Source organism: Phacochoerus africanus, chromosome 6 (assembly GCF_016906955.1).
Source record: "Phacochoerus africanus isolate WHEZ1 chromosome 6, ROS_Pafr_v1, whole genome shotgun sequence".
Classification (NCBI taxonomy): Eukaryota; Metazoa; Chordata; class Mammalia; order Artiodactyla; family Suidae; genus Phacochoerus; species Phacochoerus africanus.
In genome coordinates this window covers 99,545,954-99,566,604 of record NC_062549.1, presented here as the reverse complement: position 1 = coordinate 99,566,604, position 20,651 = coordinate 99,545,954, and the positions used below count along the sequence as shown (strand labels likewise).

The window sequence follows — 20,651 nt, the reverse complement described above, 5'->3', positions numbered from 1 at the left end:
TCCTGCAAAGATTTTACTTTTTATAGACATTCAAAAAATATATGTAAACAATTTTTAATAATTCTTTATTAATTTTATCCATTCATTTAAGGGTAATGTCTGATGCCTCCAAGTTTATACCCATGAATGCTGTTGGACAGGGCTGGAAAATATGGAGAACATTCCTCTAGACCCTCCTGGTGTCATGTCACAAGATGTCCCAACCAGAGCCCGAAGAGTGACTCTGAGTGTATAAATGACAGGTTGCAAGGGAGACATCTGGAGCTGACTGTGAAGTGCCTAGGGAGGGAGAGATAGAATTGCAACGAAGTCTGGAAGGACAGGAAACTCTTTTCACTGATTGCTCCAAACAGAAATTCTTTCCTCTCTTTATTCACACTCAGTTGGAAGTGGGAAAGGCAGAGAGAAAGACACCAAACTGGTATTCAGTTCACAGCTAGTGACCCTCTGGTTATCTGCAAAGGGATGTATACACATTAAATCTGAATTTTCCAGTGTTATTCACTCCTAAAGCTTGGAGTCTAGGGTCTTATAGGTGGGACCTCATAAGAAGCAAGCTTATTCGGATTGGGCCATGTGGATCTGGGCAATTTTTGTACTTTCCACCCTCTTTTTTTGATTCTGCAGCTGGGTACTGCTGTGTAAAAGAAGAGTATGAAAGTGACCAAGCTTGGGTTTTGCCCTCTGGAACCCTGAAAACCCCAGCTTGCTTCCCTGAAGGCCCTTTTCTTGTTGTAGAGCTGAGCTATGGATTCTGAGTTCTATCCATGGAAACCAAAGGTGGATACTGTCTTAGGGAATAAAAATGATCTAGATAAGTCACATATTTGGGTAATAGATGCTTTCAAAGCTATACTTTCCTGCACCCACCAAAGTTTCAGCCCCAGCAAAACAGAAAACCCAGGAACGTCATGCACTGGGACAACACTGTGATGTGGCTGATTCACACCATGTGGGTGACACACTCAAGTGCAATGACAACAGTTGTGGGACAGGGTCTTTCTCCCTAATTGGCTGCTGCTGTGATGTTGTAGGTGCCCTGGTTACCACTTTACTAATCTTGACAAGGGAGAAGAACTATGGAAGTACTGGTCTCTAAGGGAGAGCATCTGGGTGAGCGGGGTGGGAATATGGGCCATTCATATAGGGAAGTGGCAGGTGGTGTCCAGCACTTGTAGTAGTAACGTGAAGGTGGGATGTGGTCTTCCCTCTGCTGAAGTGGGCACCATGGGAGCCTTGGCTCTGCCACTTGCCAGGCCATAAGGCCAGGGGCTGCACTGGCTAGTATAGGGAGTTACAAGAATGGGCATCACATCAGACAGCCCTGAGAATGAGAACTAGCCCTGGTCCTTATTTATAAAGTGGGGAACCGTTCTGGTTCCCTCTCTGGGCTGAGTGCGAGGAGGCATGGTGTGGTGCACACCCATGTGCTTCGTAACTCTAATCCCTTTTGAGACTCCCTAGATGGAGACAGAACCAGGAGGTTTTGGTGCCTTTCTTACTTCTTCCTTGGTTAGCACTGCTGAGCACATATTCCAGCCTTTCCCGCAGGCGGTCACTGATAAATACAGATGCCTCCAGGCGTTGGCGCAGGTTCTGGATTTCAACAAGATTCTTTTCCAGCAGGTCAGCCCCTGTTGCATATCACAAAGACATGGGAGAGGTAGGAAATGGGGAAAGCTGATCACTCACGGGCAGGTGGGGGCCCTGCCCAGGGACTTTCTGCAAGACCCCTGCCCAAATCTATATTTCTGCCAAATTCCTCCTCTCATCTAAGTACCTAGGAAGTACCACGTAATTTTGTTTAAAGAGCTCTTGGGCTTTCAAACACAAGACAGCTCTCTGTAAGGAAACTTCACAAAGCCTCCTCCCAGACAGTGGCTGAGTATACCTGGGGGGGATGGACACTGGCCTGAGAACAAGGGTGAGAAACTGCTAAAGTCCTCTAGGTAGGACTGGCCTAACAAGGAGAAAGCGTGTCTACCTCCTTTGGCAGCAATCCAGAGGGCCCTCCTCTCTACCTCAGACCTCTCTGACTCAATGATCCATGATGGAAAAACCTTTAACCCACTAACAGAAAGAATAAGGTAAATGCATATGAAATTAGATCAGGCTATGAATAATGAGTGATACTGAATGTTTTTCTTTGGTGAACTGACAAGAAAGAGCCTGGGGAGGTGTAATGACCTGAAGAAGGAACAAGAGAGAAGGGAACACCTTCAAGGAAGGAAAAAGATACCTAAAGGGAAGGGGAAAGAGACCAAAAATGGGCATCATCCTTCAGAATATCTTGCTTAGGGTCAGGTTTCTCTCTGAGAATTTCAACTGTTGTATTTTTACATTGTCTGCATCCCAGAAACTGAGATGCTTCAAGCCACTCCTCTCTCTACATGGCTGTATCCCTAGCCACTGGGTGTCAGGATGCCTGGCTCCAAACTCAATGGCAAAGTCTGAGAGGCAGGATTAGCTTAGTTGTATTCAAAGTGAGTGTGTGTGTTCGTGTGTGTGCGCACGCATGCATGCATGTGTACACACACATGGGCAGAAATAGTCTCCAATCCTGCAAACAGCTCTTGACCTAAGGAAGACCTTCCCCATGGAAGCCTGAGCTTGGAATTCTAGAACAGTCTAAATCTAGGCCTAGGAAGGTTGTAGCATAGAGAAAAGGAAACACAAATATGAGGCAACTCATCCTCCCTAGAGAGTGACTCAGAATGCCCTGACTTCCTTTATTCTCCTGCCCAGGGTGAGTCCCTAGGTAAGGGAAATAAGAGAGGAACATAGAAAGGACCAGCTCTGAGCTGGACCCTCATTCTCTGGTGGACTCACAGGATACTGCTCCTTTATATTCTCACCCACTTCTGTGAGCCAGGGTCTAAGAGAGAAACAAACGAACTTCTAGCCAGGAAAGGAATGTATCAATAGGCCCTATTTCACCAACTGCTCCTTTGTATTTTACCAGAGGGCTTGGAGTTGGGCAGGTACAAAGAGGAAGAGGATAGGTTCTCAGATGCATTCCTTCTCTGAAGGCTCATCTTGTCCCATGGGCTACTGCTGCCACGATGCTCAGGGTCTGGTGTCCAGTTCAGCTGTGCAGTGCCACTCCAAGGATAGAAGGGCTGGGCAGACATGGCTTCTGAATGGTTACTGGGCAATGAAGCTGAATCAGCAGGAGTGGCTACAAGGACATCTGTCCAGAAAGGAATATGAGTGAGAAACAAATGGGGAAGTCAGAAATGAAGTGCTTTAAAAATAATTATACTTGTTTGAATAGTGTCCTCCAAAAACTCATGTCTCCCTGGAACCTCAGATTATGATCTTATTTGAAAATAGGGTCTTTGTAGATTTAATTAGTTAAGATGAGATGATACTGGATTTGGGTGGACCCTAAATCCAACTTGAATGATGTTCTTATAAGAAAAGGAGAGAAGACAGAGATAAAGAGACACACAGGGGAGAAGACCATGTGACAACAGAGGCAGAAGCTGGAGTGAGGCATCTACAAGACGAGTGCTCCCCGCAACCACCAGAAGTCAGGAAGCAGAGTTCCCATAGTGGTGCAGTGGAAACGAATCCAACTAGGAACCATGAGGTTGTGGGTTCGATCCCTGGCCTCACTCAGTGAGTTAAGGATCTGGAATTGCCGTGAGCTGTTGTGTAGGTTGCAGACATGGCTCAGATCTGGCGTTGCTGTGGCTCTGGCGCAGGCCAGGAGCTACAGCTCCAGTTAGACCCCTAGCCTGGGAAACTCCATATGCTGCGGGTGCGGCCCTAGGAAAAAAAAAAAAAGAAAAAAGAATATACTTAAAAAAAAAAAAGAGGTCAGTAAGAGGCAAAGAAAAGGGGGCATGGCCTGCTGACATCTTGTGAGCCACATGGGAAGGCCCTGCTGACATCCTGATTTCAGACTCCTAGCCTCTAGAACTGTGAAAGAACAAATTTCTGTTGTTTTAAAACATCCAGCTTGTGATACTTTATTTAAGCAGCCTTAGAAAACTAATATAGTAATAATTCATGGAAGGCAGACTAAGGTGGATATCAGCAACCCCCGGCCTATTGCTGAATATCAGCTAAAAACTCATTTCCCAAGGACTATAAATTTCCATCCAAGGTAACTGGACTTCCTGGCCTATGATATCGAGAAGCAGTCATTAGATGTAGTGTCTGAGGGTCACAGTGCACACACAGCAGGGGTACAGGGGCCCCTCTCGTAGCTTCCTCTATAATCCCCAATGCTGGAATGATCCCAACAGTCTATGCCCTTGCCAGCAACACAGCAGCTAATCCCTCCCGAGATTGTTCTGTATTGGGGTTGTTAGTCAAGGAGGAGGAAGAGAAAGTGGCCTCCACTTCTCGCCCAACAGGCAGAAAACCCAGTCAGGGTGGCTAACTGCTGGTGGCACCTACTCTTCCTGCCTAAGCAGACTCTGGACGTCTTTTGATGCTGAGCAAGTGTCTGAGGAAGGTGAATGGTGATTTCTATTCCACCCAGAATGGCTCATGAGTCTGTAAAAATAATTCTTAAATACAGCTCAGATTGTCTGGCTCCTGTCCAAAGAATGACTGGGATATTTCTGCACAGGAGAATGTAGAATCAAAAAATATACAGTATCTTACAGCTCAATGATGCTATGAAAATATGGTCATGTCCTGTGCTGGTTCCCTTTAAAGAAAAATCCAGCTGGGTGGCAGGGCCATAATTCATAGAAGAGTTTAAGAGTCTGCCCCCTTTCTTTTTTCTTTTCTTTCTTTTCTTTTTTTTTTTTTTTTCATTTCTTGGGCCGCTCCCGTGGCATATGGAGGTTCCCAGGCTAGGGGTCCAATTGGAACTGTAGCTGCCGGCCTACGCCAGAGCCACAGCAACATGGGATCCGTGCCACATCTGCAACCTACACCACAGCTCACGGCAATGCCGGATCCTTAACCCACTGAGCAAGGCCAGGGTTTGAACCTGCAACCTCATGGTTCCTAGTCGGATTCATTAACCACTGTGCCACAATGGGAAATCCTGTCTGCCCCCTTTCAAGGGGCCACACAGTACTCAGGTCTCTTCCTGAGCAGGCAGGAGTAAGGTCCCATTTCCCTCAACTAAGCCAAGTTCCTCTAGGGAATTGCTTACTTAAATCAGTATCCAGTAGGTCTCTCCTTCCACAATTTACAGAAAGCCAGATGTGATTAACATCATTGTGAAAAAGAGTAAACTATGTTAAGCCTTTAGTTCAAAGCCTCACTTAAAAGTAGGAACTCAGTCGAAATGTGATTCCCAACTCCCTTCAAAGCTTCTTTATCCCTTCCTCCAGAAAATCAGCTTAATCCTAGCCAAAGGTATAGGGGCTTTCAGATCTGTCAGCAACAGCGATCAGCACTTTCTTGTCCCATTCTCCCCTGGCCACACAACACAGGGAACATGCCCCATGCCACACATGGACAGGAGCAGAGAACAGCCTCCTAGGAGGGGAAGTTAGCTTCGCAGTAAAGCTGCTACATCTATCACACACCATTTCTTAATGACCCTAGAAATTTTGGCCCCCAAAGAATAGGAGGAGTAGTGATAAGTCATTGCCCCTCTGAGAGAACAGTGATTTCAGATGGGAAAAAGAAGGGCTTCGGTCTCCCTCAGAAAAGATAGAGGTAGCAGAAGACAAGGCTGATGCTTTCTGGGAATGCCTCTCCAGAGGCTACATCTCAAGTGTGGCTATTCTTACAAGTGGTGGCAGGAATTGCAGGTGAGGGGAAGGTGTGTTTGCCCTTCTCCTGCTGTCTCTCAGGGCAGTGTTGAGGTGGAAGCAAGTGCCTCTGGGGAACTGAGTTCAAGGATGCACACAAAATCCTCATCCGTCCTCTTGGAAGATGTCACATACACATCAAGGGCAGCCCATCTGTTTATAAATTCATGGGTGGAAGTGCAGTGTGCATGGGGTCTTGCCTCATTTGCAAAGGCTAGACATTTGTGCTGGGAATAGGGGCAGAAAAACTGGAATGGGGAAAACGCTCCAGAAGCCTAAAGAGAGAGGAGTGTGAAGGGGTGATGCCCTCCCTGCTTGGTCCCTGACTGCTCAGGCTGCAGTGCAGTGAGCAGTCTAAGCTTTAGAGACAACTAGAGGTGAATATTATTTCAAGGTCAGTCGTCTTCAGTAAGTTCCCTGACTTCACTGCACCTGAGTGTCCTTGAGAGGATTGCTGTCCTCATTAAAGGAGGCAACATAAGTGTAGTGGTCAATAATATAAGCATAATAGGTGCTCAATAAATGTGAATTTCCTGTCTTTCCTTGGCTGCTATACTTGTGAGGGAAACATGTTGCTTTGCTTCTCAGGGTAAAATGAGAAACAGGAATAGTACCAAGTCAAAACCCACTATGGCTTACTCATGCCTGAAAGAGTCGATTCAAAAAACGCATATATAAATTTTAAAAATCACCAAAAAAAAAAAAAAGAAAGAAAGAAAGAAAGCAAGCAAAAACCTATGGCATTCCCGCTTTGGCACAGTGGGTTAAGAATCCAACTGCAGCAACTCAGGTCACTGCAAAGGCATGGGTTTACTCCCTGGCCTGGCACAGTGGGTTAAGAATCCAACTGCAGCAACTCAGGTCACTGCAAAGGCATGGGTTTACTCCCTGGCCTGGCACAGTGGGTTAAAGGATCCCATACCTGCCCAGGAAACTTCCATATGCCACAGGGGTGGCCAGGAAAAAAAAAAAAAAACCATATATCCAGGGACTAAGGATGGTTTCCTGGTCCCTTGGTTGTTCACACAAGAATTTGATTCATACAGTTGCCTAAAAATTCAAATAACTTTTCTCAGGAGGGAAAATAAAGAGAAAGCTTAGCAGGAGAAATCCTCCTTTTCCACCCTCACCAAGGCTACCCAAGGGCCCTCCTTGGGGAATTCTGGAGACGGGCCTGCTGCTGATGGATTCAGCCAGTCCCAGATACTGAAGGTTTAGAGGATATTACAGATGAATTATTAGAATGATGGGTGGGATCTGTAAATACACAAATGACAAAGAATCTTTAGTGGTGAATAGAAAATAGGAACTGTGGCTGTTTACCCAAAGGATTCCAAGATCAGAGGCCCAATGTTAATAACGTTCACATCTGTGGTCTGAAAGACGACATGACTGTGTGTGTTGCAGTGATGAGAGAGCATTTGTCTACTCACTTTCCTCACCTCATGACCCCTCCCCTCAAGTCCAACACCATGTATGTGTAGGAGGGGGTCTGGTGGCTGATGATGTGTGGGATTAGGAATGGAGAAAAGCTACCTGATAACCTTGGAGCCTGTGCTTAGCCCTGAATTCCAGGCTTGTGCTCAACTAGGTACCTCACAGGGGATTAGCCGGGTCTAGACAAATGAGTGAGCACCCAGAAACCGGAGGCTCTCTGGGTACTCACTGGCCACGTCCATTGCAGGGCGCATTTCCTGCTCATCAAGTAGTAAGGAGGTGCTGTTGAGGAAGCAATGGGCAGCAGACTGGGCATGGCTGCTGGAGCAGATCCGGGGGCAGGTCTCTACGACATCTGTCACTTTATCCATTTTGCGCATCTTTCTTAAGACACTGGTGGGTAAGATAGGCAGAAGGAAAAATGAAGATCAAACACCACAGCTGTATTGATCTGGAGCTCACAGGAGAGGCCCCAGAAGTTAAGGAAAGTGTTTCTTTAGAGAAGAAGCCAAACAATTCCTTTCCTTTTGGTGGTAGAGGGTAGGGGGAAAGGGGAGAACAACAGTATCCAGTACCTTGGCCACCAACACCTTGAGAAAGAGAGAAGACCCATCAAGCTCTTTAAATAACACTTATGGTTCCTTCACAAGACACCTAGGGACCCATAAGAGTTCAAAACATAATCTACTAAATACTATTTACCGTGGCCCATCTGAAACCACTTTCTGAAGCAATGTTGCCTTCTGGAGTCTTGCAGTTTCTACATGTCCTTCCCTAAGTATAGTCATATAGTATAAATTTTCTTTCCAAAGAAAATTTGTAGCCATTTAACATCTCTTAGCACCTGCTGGGTCACCCTTGAAGATATTAGATATAATCTCATTCCAGTCTTTAAAGATCTATGGGAAATCAGAGGTGAGCCACAGGAGTAAAGGAGACTCCTAAGACTGGAAAGTTAGGTTAGAGCAGCTCTGTATTCTAAATTAGTGAATTCATATGAGATTGGGAACCAAAAGAATACTAAATTAAAAAATAGGAAATGAGGCCACTTTGTCACTAAGGATATATAATGGTTTGATGGTATAAATCAGCTCTTTGTTTTCTTATGGGTTATGAGAGCTCCTGTTCCTTTGATCTTCTGGCCTTTGCTTCTGGATCCTTCACCAGATTATATCTTAAATAGCCCCTGAAAATCTGGAGTTACCTGAGGTTCCGCAGCATCTGTTCTCTTTGATACTTCTTACTTATACAATCATCTGAAAACAAATTTGAAAAAGGACCAGTTGTAAGTTAGGAAGCTCTCATTTCCTGAAATACAAACAAACACTGGGTTCTCCTTCTGGGATCAGAGACACACAACTGCTTGACACTGGATACTCTGAATTTTCTCAGGAGACGCTGGCTGGGTTGAGTCTTTTTTTTTTTTTTTTGTCTTTTTGCCATTTCTTGGGCCACTCCCACAGCATATGGAGGTTCCCAGGCTAGGGGTCCAATCGGAGCTGTTAGCCGCCGGCCTATGCCAGGGCCACAGCAACGCGGGATCCGAGCCACGTCTGCAACCTACACCACAGCTCATGGCAAGGCTGGATCCTTAACCCACTGAGCAAGACCGGGGATTGAAGCTGCAACCTCATGGTTCCTAATTGGATTCGCTAACCACTGAGCCACAACAGGAACTCCTGGGTTGAGTCTTTAGAGAGCTTGTCTGGCTGACTTTCCTGAACTCACCATGAAGATCATCATCTCTACTTGCTCTGCCCTGACTCAGAGTAAAAAGCTGAAAATGTCTCTTTTCCCATAGAGCATGGGCTACTTGTCCAGCTGACCTCTGACCACTCCAGCCAGAGCCTCCAAGTTCTGCCACAAGGCTGGCCCCTAGTCCCAAGTCTGTGTGTCCCATCACAGCTTTCATGCAGAACCCACCCCCTATTTTTGTAGAGGTGACAGACATCTCTGTCTCACCTCTGCATCTCCCATGAGGAGCTCACTATGGCAGGTCTTACCATGTGTCCTTAGGTCTTTAGGGAATATTCTATGTAACAGTTCCTGAAATAACAAATACTCCCACAAAAGGTACTAGTAAATACAGTGCCTAAACCATTCCCAAATCAGCATGATTCTCTTATCATTTTCTGGAAGTGCACCGATTAAGATTGTTTACTTGATCCTAAGAACAGTCATGCACCACTTAGGGGCTGGTATCATTTGACCTAATTTTTTAGGTGAGGAAATGGATATCCAAAGAAATATTAACATGTCAGAGCTAGTAACGAACATATCCAGGCTAGAGGAAGGGTCTTCAGATGCCCAGTTTAGGGCTCTTTTTCACAACAACCAGCTGCCCCTGTTCTAGCTCTCTTTCTGCCAGTTAGTTTCAGAGAAATGCTGTCAACCCCTAGTGATGCCTCCTGCTGTAGCAGCCATATTCCATGAGGGATGGAGGAGCTGGTGATCATCATGGCATCCTCAACCCTGTGCGCCTCTCCTTGTTGCTCCTCACCAACCAGTCCCCAAGGCTGGCCATGACAATCTCCATAACTTTGTCATGGCCCCAAGAAGGTGGTTACAAAACAGGACACCAGATTGAAAAGTCACTTGTGGATGGGTGTGGGCCTGTGTGAAACTAGGTCCTGGGGAGGGACTGAAGGCCCTCTCGAGCCCCAGGGCCAGCTCACCCATGCTGAATTTGCTGACGAGGCTCTCTGCTAGCTGGCTGGCCTTGGCCAGCTGCTCACAGAAATGCTCCTGCATGTAGTCATCAAACTTATTCCTGCTGAGGAGTTCCTGGAAGGTCTTCACTGTGTTCATGACATGCTGGATGAGAACGAAAGAGACAGCTCTCCCAATCCTTATCTTTTGCTGCAGATGGGTCAACTCTTGAAGCTGATCCTGGATCAAGGAATATTTCCTAAAGTGGGAAAGAAATCGTAAGGGTGGATAGGGGTGACTGATAGGTTACGGTGCTTTAGTAGAAGATGTGAATTTCACTAAAAGCTCCCACAGTGAATTCTAGCACATGTTTAGTGACTTGAATATGGTAAAGGGAATAAAGGGAAGAAAACAAAATTCCTCTATGTAAAAAGATGCCTCCTAAGATCTGCACCATACTTCTGAAAATGGAACCAGGATTTCTTCTCAAGTTCTACTTTAACATCTGTTCCATGTCCTTCTCTTCAGCTTACAATCCATTTTAACATAGTAAACAAAGTCAGTGTTAACTGAAAAGTTGAAAGGAAAATCATCATGTGAGAGAAAAGAAAACTTGTTCTAGGCAGTGGGATTCTCTTTTTGCTAGGAGGGACCTATCCGAGGCTTTTCTGTAGATAGCCAAGGCTCAACTGGCAAGACATCTTTAAGCCTTTAACCATGTATATTATGACTTCTATATTCTCCATGGTTACTACTATAGTGTTTTGCCCACAAGGGTTCAAAACAATGATCTGAAAAAAGAAGGATCTCTATAAAATGATCTGAACTAATTTAGAACCCCATGATATCCTGCCCAACATAACTACTATTTGTTGTAGAGAAAAGTAGAAGAGAAGGTTTTAGTTTATCTTGTTGCTGAGGGAGGCGAAGCAGTTAGATGTAAGAGCAGGACTCAGCATGCCTGGATTCTAGCCCCAGTGCACTCTACCTTCCCACTGAAAACTTGGGAAGTCGATTTACTACTTTGTGCCTCAGTTTTTATGTCTGCAAAGTGAAAGCAGTAAAGCTCCTTTGCCTTTTATAGAAATAGGGTCAGGATTGAAACTTATTTTAAATGTTGGGATGAGTAGAGCAAAGCCTATAAAGCATTTGATTTATAAAAAAAGAAACCAGATTATCATTCATTACTTCGGTAATGATGAATTTATAAGACCAGCTTGACATTCCCTGCTTCTGCAGGTGTGCCAGAGCAGAACCAATGACTTCTGATTTCATCAGTTTCTCTTGGAGACCTTGGCAATATTGTCCACATTGTGCCAGCAGGGAGCACAGGTGCTATTTGTTTTCTGAGAAGCTGAAATGTGTCTGAGGCCCAGAATTGCTAGTCTGGAACAGGTAATCCAGGTGGTGGAAGGGGCCAGAATGGGGATCAGGGCAAGTCATATCCCATGTAGCGTAAAATTCCCTTTGAACTTTTTCAACCACCCTGCACTTTATTCACATTTCTGTCCAACATTTCTCATGTCGTTAGGTAGCTACTGGTTACAATACTAAGAGTTCTTTCAGTGCTGGGAGTGTTTTATTCATCTTATGCACATAGCCAACACAGAGGAGGCTCCCAGGAAACAGTTCCTCAGTATTGGAAAAGAGAAGTACTTGCAAACCTCCACTCATCTCTCACTGTGTTCTTGTCCTAAGTGTCCTCTCAGGGAGCCTATGGATTCTCCACTGATGCAGAAAACCCTTCCCCTAAGAAGGACCCTGCCCTCACCTCTGGGGAGGTCTGAGAAATGGAAATGTCCTCAGTAATTCAACTCAATGCAAGACATCTTAGGAAGAGATGGCCTTTCCCTACACTTTTTTTTTTTTTTTTTAATTTGGGCTTCCAAAACAGCCAGAGGTTTGAACAATTAGGCTGTTTCATTGAGTCTATTAGTATAATTTTCTTCCCCACCAGTTTGGGTTTCTCCATGGAAGAGACAAGATCTTATGGATTCCAGATGCCTAACATGGTATCTATAGACAATGATACATTCGGTCAACATTTATGAGATACTATGTATATCTCATACCTTTCTCAAAAGTAATGTAAGTACAGAAAAACATTATTATTACTGCTGCCTCAGAAGCATTAGGATTTAAGCACACTGCAAAATCTCAGAAATTCTACTTTGATTCAATATACAGATGACTTACTCCTTTGTTCTCCATCTAGAGGGAACTCATGAAGCTAATTCAAAATATCTGTTACAACAACTGGCTTACAAAGGCCATAAAGCCTCTCGAGATAAACTTCAGTTTTCACAAGGAAAGGCACATTAACTAGGTCATGATTTATCTGTAAAAGGAATCTTTCTGTCTTCAGAAAGAATAAGTACCACCACAAAGTAATCCTAGCCTATGATTAGGAAACAATTTAGAAGCTTCCTCAAACATGCAGGATATTGCCAAGGCAGGGTCCCTGACTTTTCCTTGTTAGATTCTCCACTCTATGTATGAGCTGATTAAAAATAACACTCAAGGAGTTGCCATCGTGGCTCAGCGGTTAACAAATCCAACTAGGAAGCATGAGGTTGCAGGTTCGATCCCTGGCCTTGCTCAGTGGGTTAAGGATCCATCGTTGCCATAAGCTGTGGTGTAGGTTGCAGACATGGCTCGGATCCCACGTTGCTGTGGCTTTGGCGTAGGCAGGTGGCTATAGCTCTGATTAGATACCTAGCCTGGGAACCTCCATATGCCGCAGGTGTGGCCCTAGAAAAGACAAAACAAAAAACAAACAAAAATAACACTCAAGAAACTCTTCCTTGGGAAACAAAAAATGAGGACAGCTTTAATGAAACTAATAGGCTTTACAAAATTCTCCTGCTCTGGGACTCCCCAATCATACTAAACCTTTTATTATTGTTTAGAAATGTAATAAGCTTTGGGAGTACTTATGCAAAAACATGGAGAAAAAAAATAGACCTAGAATCTATTAACAGTTTGCAAATGGGTCCAGTAGCTAGGGCATAGCCTAATTGTTTAAAGGCAATAGCTACAGCCTCTAAAAGTATAGCACCTCCTTGAAACTTGTTCAGGTAAGCAAATTAAATTTACAAGTTCCTCACATTGTAGAAAATTTGCTAAACACTGAGCATACACACCATTTGTTAGCCAACAAATGTTAAAATCACTTATGAGATTCCACTATCTCCTAATCCGAGCATTCTTCACTGCAATTCTTTAAACCTTGATACCATCCTACTCTTACCTGATGGAGAGAGGCTTATAACTGTGCTGGATTGAGTTCCCCAAGTTTAACTTCTAGATTAGATTTACAACAACCCCTATTAGCCAATCCAGATTTAGTATTCTAGGTTGGTGGTTCCTATGCCAAAAATTCTGGAGGGAAATATGGATATGCTCTAGCCACTCAACATGAATTATTAGAAAGAAGAGTCCCTTCTTCAATTTAATCAGCCAACTTGCAGAACTGATTATATGTGGAATCTAAAAAAAAGATACAGTGAACTTATTTGCATAACAGAAACTGACTCACAGTCTGAAAAACTTATGGTTGCCAAAGGAGACAGGTTCTGAAGGGTAGGGATGGGCTGGAGATTTGGGGTGGAAATGTTGTAAAATGAGATTGTGATGATGGTTATATAACTATAAATATAACAACATTTATTGAATTAAAAAAATGAGGACTTAGTATCCCATACACTAGAACCTAGAAATTGGTATTCTGGAAAATACATCAACAAAAACAGCACCTGATCCTCAGTGGAAAGGGCCCTAACAGCTTTTTTAAATTTCTCTCACAGTTAAATTATGGTATTGTGACACTTGGGTCCATGCCTCTCAATTCAGAGAGACCCCACCCTCACCCACAGCACTGGACTCTTGGGACTCTCGGACTTTGAGTCAGACTATGGCTGACTTAAAAACGAAAGACTTCCAGGAAAAAAAAAATCTTCCCTCTAAGCAGATGACAGCATAAGGTAGGCAGCTTACACCCAAGACCACAGAACATGATTCTCATTTTGAGTTTGTTGATGACTCTCTAGATATAACACAAAAGGCATGGTCCATAAAAGGAATAATTGGTAATCTGAACTTGATTAAAATTAAAAACTTTCTTTGCAAAAGATATAGTCGAGAATAAGAAGTCAAACCACACACATGGAGGAGTCCCCGTCATGGCGCAGTGGTTAATGAATCCGACTAGGAACCATGAGGTTGCGGGTTTGGTCCCTGGCCTTGCTCAGTGGGTTAAGGATGCGGCATTTAAGGATCCGGCATTGCTGTGAGCTGTGGTGTAGGTTGCAGACGTGGCTTGGATCCCAAGTTGCTGTGGCTCTGGCGTCGGCCAGTGGCTACAGCTCAAATAGACCCCTAGCCTGGGAAACTCCATATGCTGTAGGAGCGGCCCAAGAAATGGCAAAAAGACAAAAAAAAAAAAATCACACACATGGAGAAAATATTTGCAAAATATACATTAATAGAGGACTCTTTTCCATCTTATCCACCCAAAATACACAAAGACTTCTCAAAATTCAACAATAAGAAAATGAACAATCTAATTAAACAATAGGCAGAAAGACCTGAACAGACACCAAAGAAGATATACAGAGGGCATATAACATATGAAAAGATGCTTAATATCCAGGTCATCATGAAATTGCCAATTAAATATCATACTAAGTGAAGTAAGACAGGGAATGACAAATATCACATGATATTACTTATACGTGGAATCCTAAAAAATGATACAAATGAATTTATTTACGAAACAGAAACAGACTCAGTTTTCAGAAAAATACCTATGGTTACCAAAGGGGAGAGGGATGGATTGGGAGCTTGGGATGACATATGCACACTATGGTGCATGGAAGAGATGGTCAACAGGGACCTACAGTATAGCACAGGGAACTCTACCCACTGTGATAACCTATATGGGAATAAATATGTGTATACGTTAACTGAATCACTTTTGCCATATAGCCGAAATTAACACAACATTGTAAATCAACTATACTTCAATAAATTTTTTTTAAAAAACCAACAATGAGAAACCACTATGCATCAGTTAGAATGGTAAAAATCCAGAACATTGACGATGCTAAATGCTGGTAACAATGTGGAGCAACAGATACTCTCATTCATTGCTGGTGGGAGTGAAAAAAGCTATAGCCACTTTTGAAGGCAGATTGGCAGTTTCTTACAAAACTAAGCATATTCTTACCATATGAATTAGCAATCCCACTCCTCACTATTTATCCAAATGAGTTGAAAACTTGTATTCACATAAAAATCTGCAAACAATGTGTACAGCAGCTTAATTCATAATTGCCAAAACTTGGAAGCACCCAAGATGCAGCAGGTGAATGGATAAATAAACTGCGGTACATCCAGAAAATGGAATATTATTCAGTTCTTTAAAAAATGAGCGATCAAGCTACTGAAAGACATAGAGGAATCTTGAATGCTTATTACTAAGTGAAAGAAGCCAATTTGAAAAAGCTATGTAGTATGTGTATGACTGCAACTATATGACATTCTGGAAAAAGGCAAAATTATGGCAACAGTAAAAAGATCAGCGGCTGTCAAGGATTAAAAGAGAGAGGATGAATAAGTGGAGCACAGAGTATTTTTTAGGTTTAGAGAGTATTTTGTCTTCTTACTCTTTTGACTGTGTCTTTGCAAAGCAAAAGTTTTCAATTTTAATCAAGTTCAGGAGTTCCCGTCGTGGCGCAGTGGTTAACGAAATCTGGCTAGGAACCATGAGGTTGCGGGTTCCACCCCGGCCTTGCTCGGTGGGTTAAGGATCTGGCATTGCCGTGAGCTGTGGTGTAGGTTGCAGACTCGGCTCGGATCCCGAGTTGCTGTGGCCCTGGTGTAGGTGGTGGCTACAGTTCTGATTAGACCCCTAGCCTGGTAACCTCCATATGCCGCAAGAGGGGCCCTAGAACAGACCAAAAAAAAAAAAAAATTTTTTTTTAATCAAGTTCAGATTATCAATTATTCCTTTTGCAGATTATGCCTTTTCTGTTGTATCTAGAGAGACATCATCAAATTCAGAATAATCTAGATTTTCTGCTGCGTTATATTCTAGGAGTTTCATAATTTTGTGTTTTAACATTTAGGTTTGCTATCTATTTTGAGTTAATTTTGTGAAGGGTATAAGGCCTGTATCTAGATTCATTTTTTTTGAATGTGGATGTCCAGTTGTCCAGCACCACTTATTGATAGGGTTGTGAACAGTCATTCTATATGATACTACAATGGGGGATGCATGTCATTAAACTTTTGTCAAAAGTCATAGAATATACAACACCAAGAATGAATCCTAATGTAAACTATGGATTTTGAGTGATAATGATGTTCATAGATTATAACAAATATACCACCCTGGTGCAGGATGTTGCTGATTGGGGAGGAGGCTATGCATGTGTGGGGGCAGAGGGTATATGGAAACTCTGTACTTTGCTCTCAGTTTTGCTCTGAACGTAATATTGCTCTAAAAATAAAGTCTATCTTTTTAAAAAATAATGAGAATATATGTTTAAAAAATATATTTGACAAAGTGGGTGTAGGCTTTGTGGATTGAGAGCCCAGGACTTTAATATTATTTCTGCCAAAAGCTGCTGTGCAACTTTGATCAAGCGACTATATCTTTGGGCCTGAGTGTTCTCAATGTTAAGATAACTCTCAAGTTATTTTAGCTCTCACATTATTCTCTGGGTCAGTGAAATTTAGATGGTACATACTGACAGTGACCTAATGGAGCATGAAGCAGAATTTTAATCACCTCTACAGTTGTGCTCCAACCACTAAGCAAGTTAGTGACAAGTCTGTAACTGGTGCTTACAGGTAATTGTGTAATGGATTAACCTCATATTATTTGAATGCCTTTGCAAAGTTATAGGAAAATAGCCATTAGAGACAGACTGACAAATCTAGCCAATAGGCCATTTTTTGGCAAATTTATAAGCTTATTTTAAAAATTGAGCTTATCATTCTGTAGTGTATACAGAAGCAGAAATATAATAGTGAACACATGAAGCTTATATAATGTTATTAACCAATATTACCTTAATTAAAAATAATTTTTTAAACTTGAGCTTATCAAAATTACCACTGTAGAAGCCATGGGCATGAACTTCAGTAGAGAATTTGGTGGGGATGGAGAAGCCTCTTACAAGTCTATCTCCTCAGGCACTGAGATGGGTCAGTTTTCACGCCTGAGGTAATAGGCAGTTCTTATGTGCTCCCATCAGTGCAGGAAAGAGACACTACTCAAATGACTGGAAGATTTCCATGAAATCTCAAGCACCCATGAAGAGCATATATTTGGTGAATATATACATTGTTAGAATAAACCCAAATAACTCTGAATAATATAAAGTAATAATAATTACTTTAATAAGAAAAATACTATAGACTTTTCTCTAAAAGATTTCCAGGAATGTCTTAAGAGAAAGTCGTACAGTTAAGGTACAGATGCAGCCCCTGAAAGCTGCTATGATAGCGAAGACAATTCTAACAGTAGAAGTCTCTGAACAAAAAGTCTCTTACCCACTGTGGAACACAGAGGAAAATCCTGCTTCCTCAGGCTGTGTCTTCTGCTCATTCACTCCCCTCTCAGCAGATCCCTTCCTCTCTAAGGGCTGATGCATCCCAGTCTTCAACTGGAGCATTTTCTCACGAAGAACCCTCTTCCTACATCCTTTAAAAGGAAAGATAGAAAAGAAATGCACCTGGGTCTCCACAATGGCTAGACTTTCCTCCAAAGCTACCTAGAGGAATCAAAACAAAAGAACGGTTTAAAGAAGTTGGATTACTAAGGATCCCCTAGGAGCATAAAAATCACAGGAGCAGAATTTACGGAGAAGTAAACAATAAAGACTACAAGAGTTCTTCCTCAGCTATCAGGACCTTGGATCACCAGTGGGTTGGAGGAAAGATGCAGCAAGTAGGGGGAGATGCTACTAGGAGGAGGAAAAAGAGGGTCCAGGGAAGTTTTAGAAGAAAAAAACCAAGCAAACAACGAAGTAAACAAATGAAAACAAATAGGATTTATTTAAACTGGGCTAAAGGATGAGTATTTTTAATTCTTACAGTTGAGATAAAGTTCCTTGGTAGTGTCCCTTTAGAAATCAGAAAGGCTTTTTATCATCTCTAAGTTTTGATAGTCACATAGGCAAAAACAAAATCTGAGATGGTAGAGTTCAAATCCCAAGTCACTGGGACATCAACTACAGTGACATGGAAGGACTCAGGGTGTCTGGTCTCAAGTTGAAATTGCAGAATTAGAATGTGGAGGGAGCTACAGAACCTGAGGAAGCCCTGCCTTGTGATGGCCTGCTGTACCCAACACAAGGCTACCTGTTTCTCTCTGCATGTCTCTATCAATAACAATCACCTGTCTTACCAGCCAGTTTTAATATCTTCCCTTTGGAAGGGATTTTGTCAGGGACTAAACTGTAGATTGAAAATTATAGTGTCTTAGTCCTTTAATCATGACTATAATGTGAATTTTTTTTTTCTTCTCAATGTTCCTATGTTTGTTTGCCTTTGATTTTCAGCTGTTTTACAACCATGTGTCTAGATGTGGTTCTCTTATTTTTATCCTGTTTGGAGCTGACAGAATTTCTTGTACATTGCTAGCTCATCAGTTATTTTTCAATTGGCCAGTACATTTTACAAAATTGTTTTCAATCCAATTTCTATCTCCTATGATGTGGGACTTCAAATATATGTATAATAGCCCTTTATAACATGATCTATACTTTCTTTTATTCGCCTCTCTGAAGTGTCCTTCTTTTTAGCTCTTTATATTTCAACTGCATATTTTATACTTATTTACTTTTCAGTGACTAATTCTTTTTCAACCATGTTCATACTGCTGTTAAAGCCAATTACTGCTTTTTAAAATTATATGTTTATATATTTCAGTTCTAAAATTTCCATTTGATTTTTTTTTTGTTTGTTTTTTAGGGCCACACCTGCAGCATATGGAGGTTCCCAGGCTAGGGGTCAAATTGGAACCGCAGCTGCAGGCCTACACCAGAGCCACAGCAACCATGACTCATGACCATGAATACAATGTCTGATCTGCAATTTTCTGTTCTTTGTAGGGAGACAGTCTCCTGGAGGGCCCCTACCCTAACTTACTAGGCTGACTGTTGAGTTAGAGTTGCAAATTAGAGGCTAAAGAATTTATTTTTATTGTATAGAAAATATGATGGGGGGTGATGTTGAGGAAAGCCTCAGGGAAGAGTAAGCCGAAATTAGAAAGTTGCTTTTAGGATCTTGCAATGATTATCAGATTTTTGTAGAATGAAAAAAAAAAAAGTTGGAAAAATATAATATTGACTTAGGCTTGTCATTTTTTTGTTTTGTTTTTAGGGCTGCACCCCCCCGGGGGGGGGGTATGTGGAAGTTCCCCTAGCCTTGGAATCAGAGCTGCAGCTGCAGGCCTATTCCACAGCCACAGCCATGCCAGATCCCAGCCATGTCTGTGGCCTACACCCCAGTTTACCACAACGCTGGATCCTTAACCCACTGAGCAAGGCCAGGGATCAAATCCAGGTCCAACACGGGTTCATTACCACTGAGCCGCAGTGGGAACTCCCTGGCCTTATTTATTTATCATCTGTTTTTTTATTATTGTAGAATTGGCATAAAGTGGGCCTCATGTTTTTTACATAACTTTTGGAATGTATATTTCCACTTAAAACTATTAAAATTAAAATATTCATAGTAAACGTCCTAAATTTATCTTAGGTTTCACCAACAGTGTACTTAAAATGGGCCTGGCTAAGGGACAAACCTGCCTGGCTGAAGTGTTATTCCTGGTTGTGTGTCATTAACAGTAATTGCTTTCCCTAGTGTATTGGTTTTCGTATTTCCCCCACACCTGAAAGTCGTCGTTCAAAACCGATCATAAACCGTTTCCTTTGCTAAAACGTTTCAAAGTACTCTTACTCCCGAATAAGGACATTAAAAATAGACCTATCTGTTGTTACCTTGGAATGCATAAAAAGCCAAGAGACATTCAAGTACTACCCTGTTGAGGAGGGAGAAGGGTCTCCCGGCTAAGGTTGTCTGCTTCGGTTTCAACTGTTGATGGGAACTCAACTCACCTTTGCCAGCGCCGGGTGGACGGGGTTCCTGCGGACGCCGATTTCATGGTGCTTTTAGATTTAGAGGAAATCGTGTAGAATTTCTTTTTTTCCCTTAATCTATTTCCACCTCTCCCTGTGTCTCTCTCTCTCTCTCTCTCTCTTTTTTTTTTTTTTTTTTTGGCTCCTGACTGCACAGGACTTAGAGGAGAGACCACCCTTTTCCTACCAGTCTCTACCTGGACGTTACCGCCCGCGGGGGAGAGCGAGAGGAGCTGGGAAGACAGCGGGTGCTGGGCGACCACGCACGGGCCGCGTGCGTCTGCGCACACCGCGCACTTGCGCCTGGCGGGCTCCAGCAAATTGACTCAACGCCGCCAGAAGCCTCTCTGCGGGTGCTGTGGGTGGTACGGGGCTTTTGACCCGGCGACAGGGGCCCAGCCCTGCCTGAGGCCTTCGAGGACAAGCCCAGAACAGGCCGATTTTGACCCGCAGAGCCAAGAAAAGTCTCAAGGGCGGCCCGAACCCACGCTGCCAAGGTTAAAGGTCTCAAACTCTATGAAGTCCTAGCGGACAGAGATTGAGAGTTAAATCAATCTCCACCCCTTTATCCGGAGAGTCGTGAGCCAAAATCAGAGACCAAGGAAAAGATTGTGTGGATCAAAAGTGGAGTTAACTGGAGAGGAAAAACGGTTTCTTGACGGGTAAGGCTGTGGATTGTGAGAGAAAA

At 42.9% G+C, this 20,651-nt stretch overlaps 1 protein-coding gene across 1 annotated transcript; it reads right to left on the bottom strand.

Annotated features, from left to right (window-relative positions):
• Nucleotides 1-181: 181 nt before the first annotated feature.
• On the bottom strand, nt 182-17,499 carry LOC125128927 (myomegalin-like). The gene is made up of 7 exons (XM_047783071.1): nt 17,373-17,499; nt 9,839-10,071; nt 8,368-8,419; nt 7,393-7,556; nt 2,960-3,190; nt 1,503-1,634; nt 182-279 (listed from the first exon to the last, which is right to left on the bottom strand). Exons 1-7 carry the CDS (start codon nt 17,492-17,494, stop codon nt 188-190), a joined length of 1,026 nt encoding a protein of 341 aa, XP_047639027.1. The 5' UTR covers nt 17,495-17,499; the 3' UTR covers nt 182-187.
• Between the last annotated feature and the right edge of the window lie 3,152 nt (nt 17,500-20,651).

Bases quoted from the DNA above. Each gene is read 5' to 3' on its own strand.
- LOC125128927 (XM_047783071.1), bottom strand. From the start codon at position 17,494: ATGCTCCAGTTGAAGACTGGGATGCATCAGCCCTTAGAGAGGAAGGGA. The intron at 1,635-2,959 runs GTAAAATACAAA...GATATGCAACAG, and splicing joins GCCCAACTCCAAGCCCTCTG to GGGCTGACCTGCTGGAAAAG. The intron at 280-1,502 runs GTAAGAAAGGCA...CTCCCTCCCTAG, and splicing joins CAGTGCTAACCAAGGAAGAA to GCACTTCACAGTCAGCTCCA.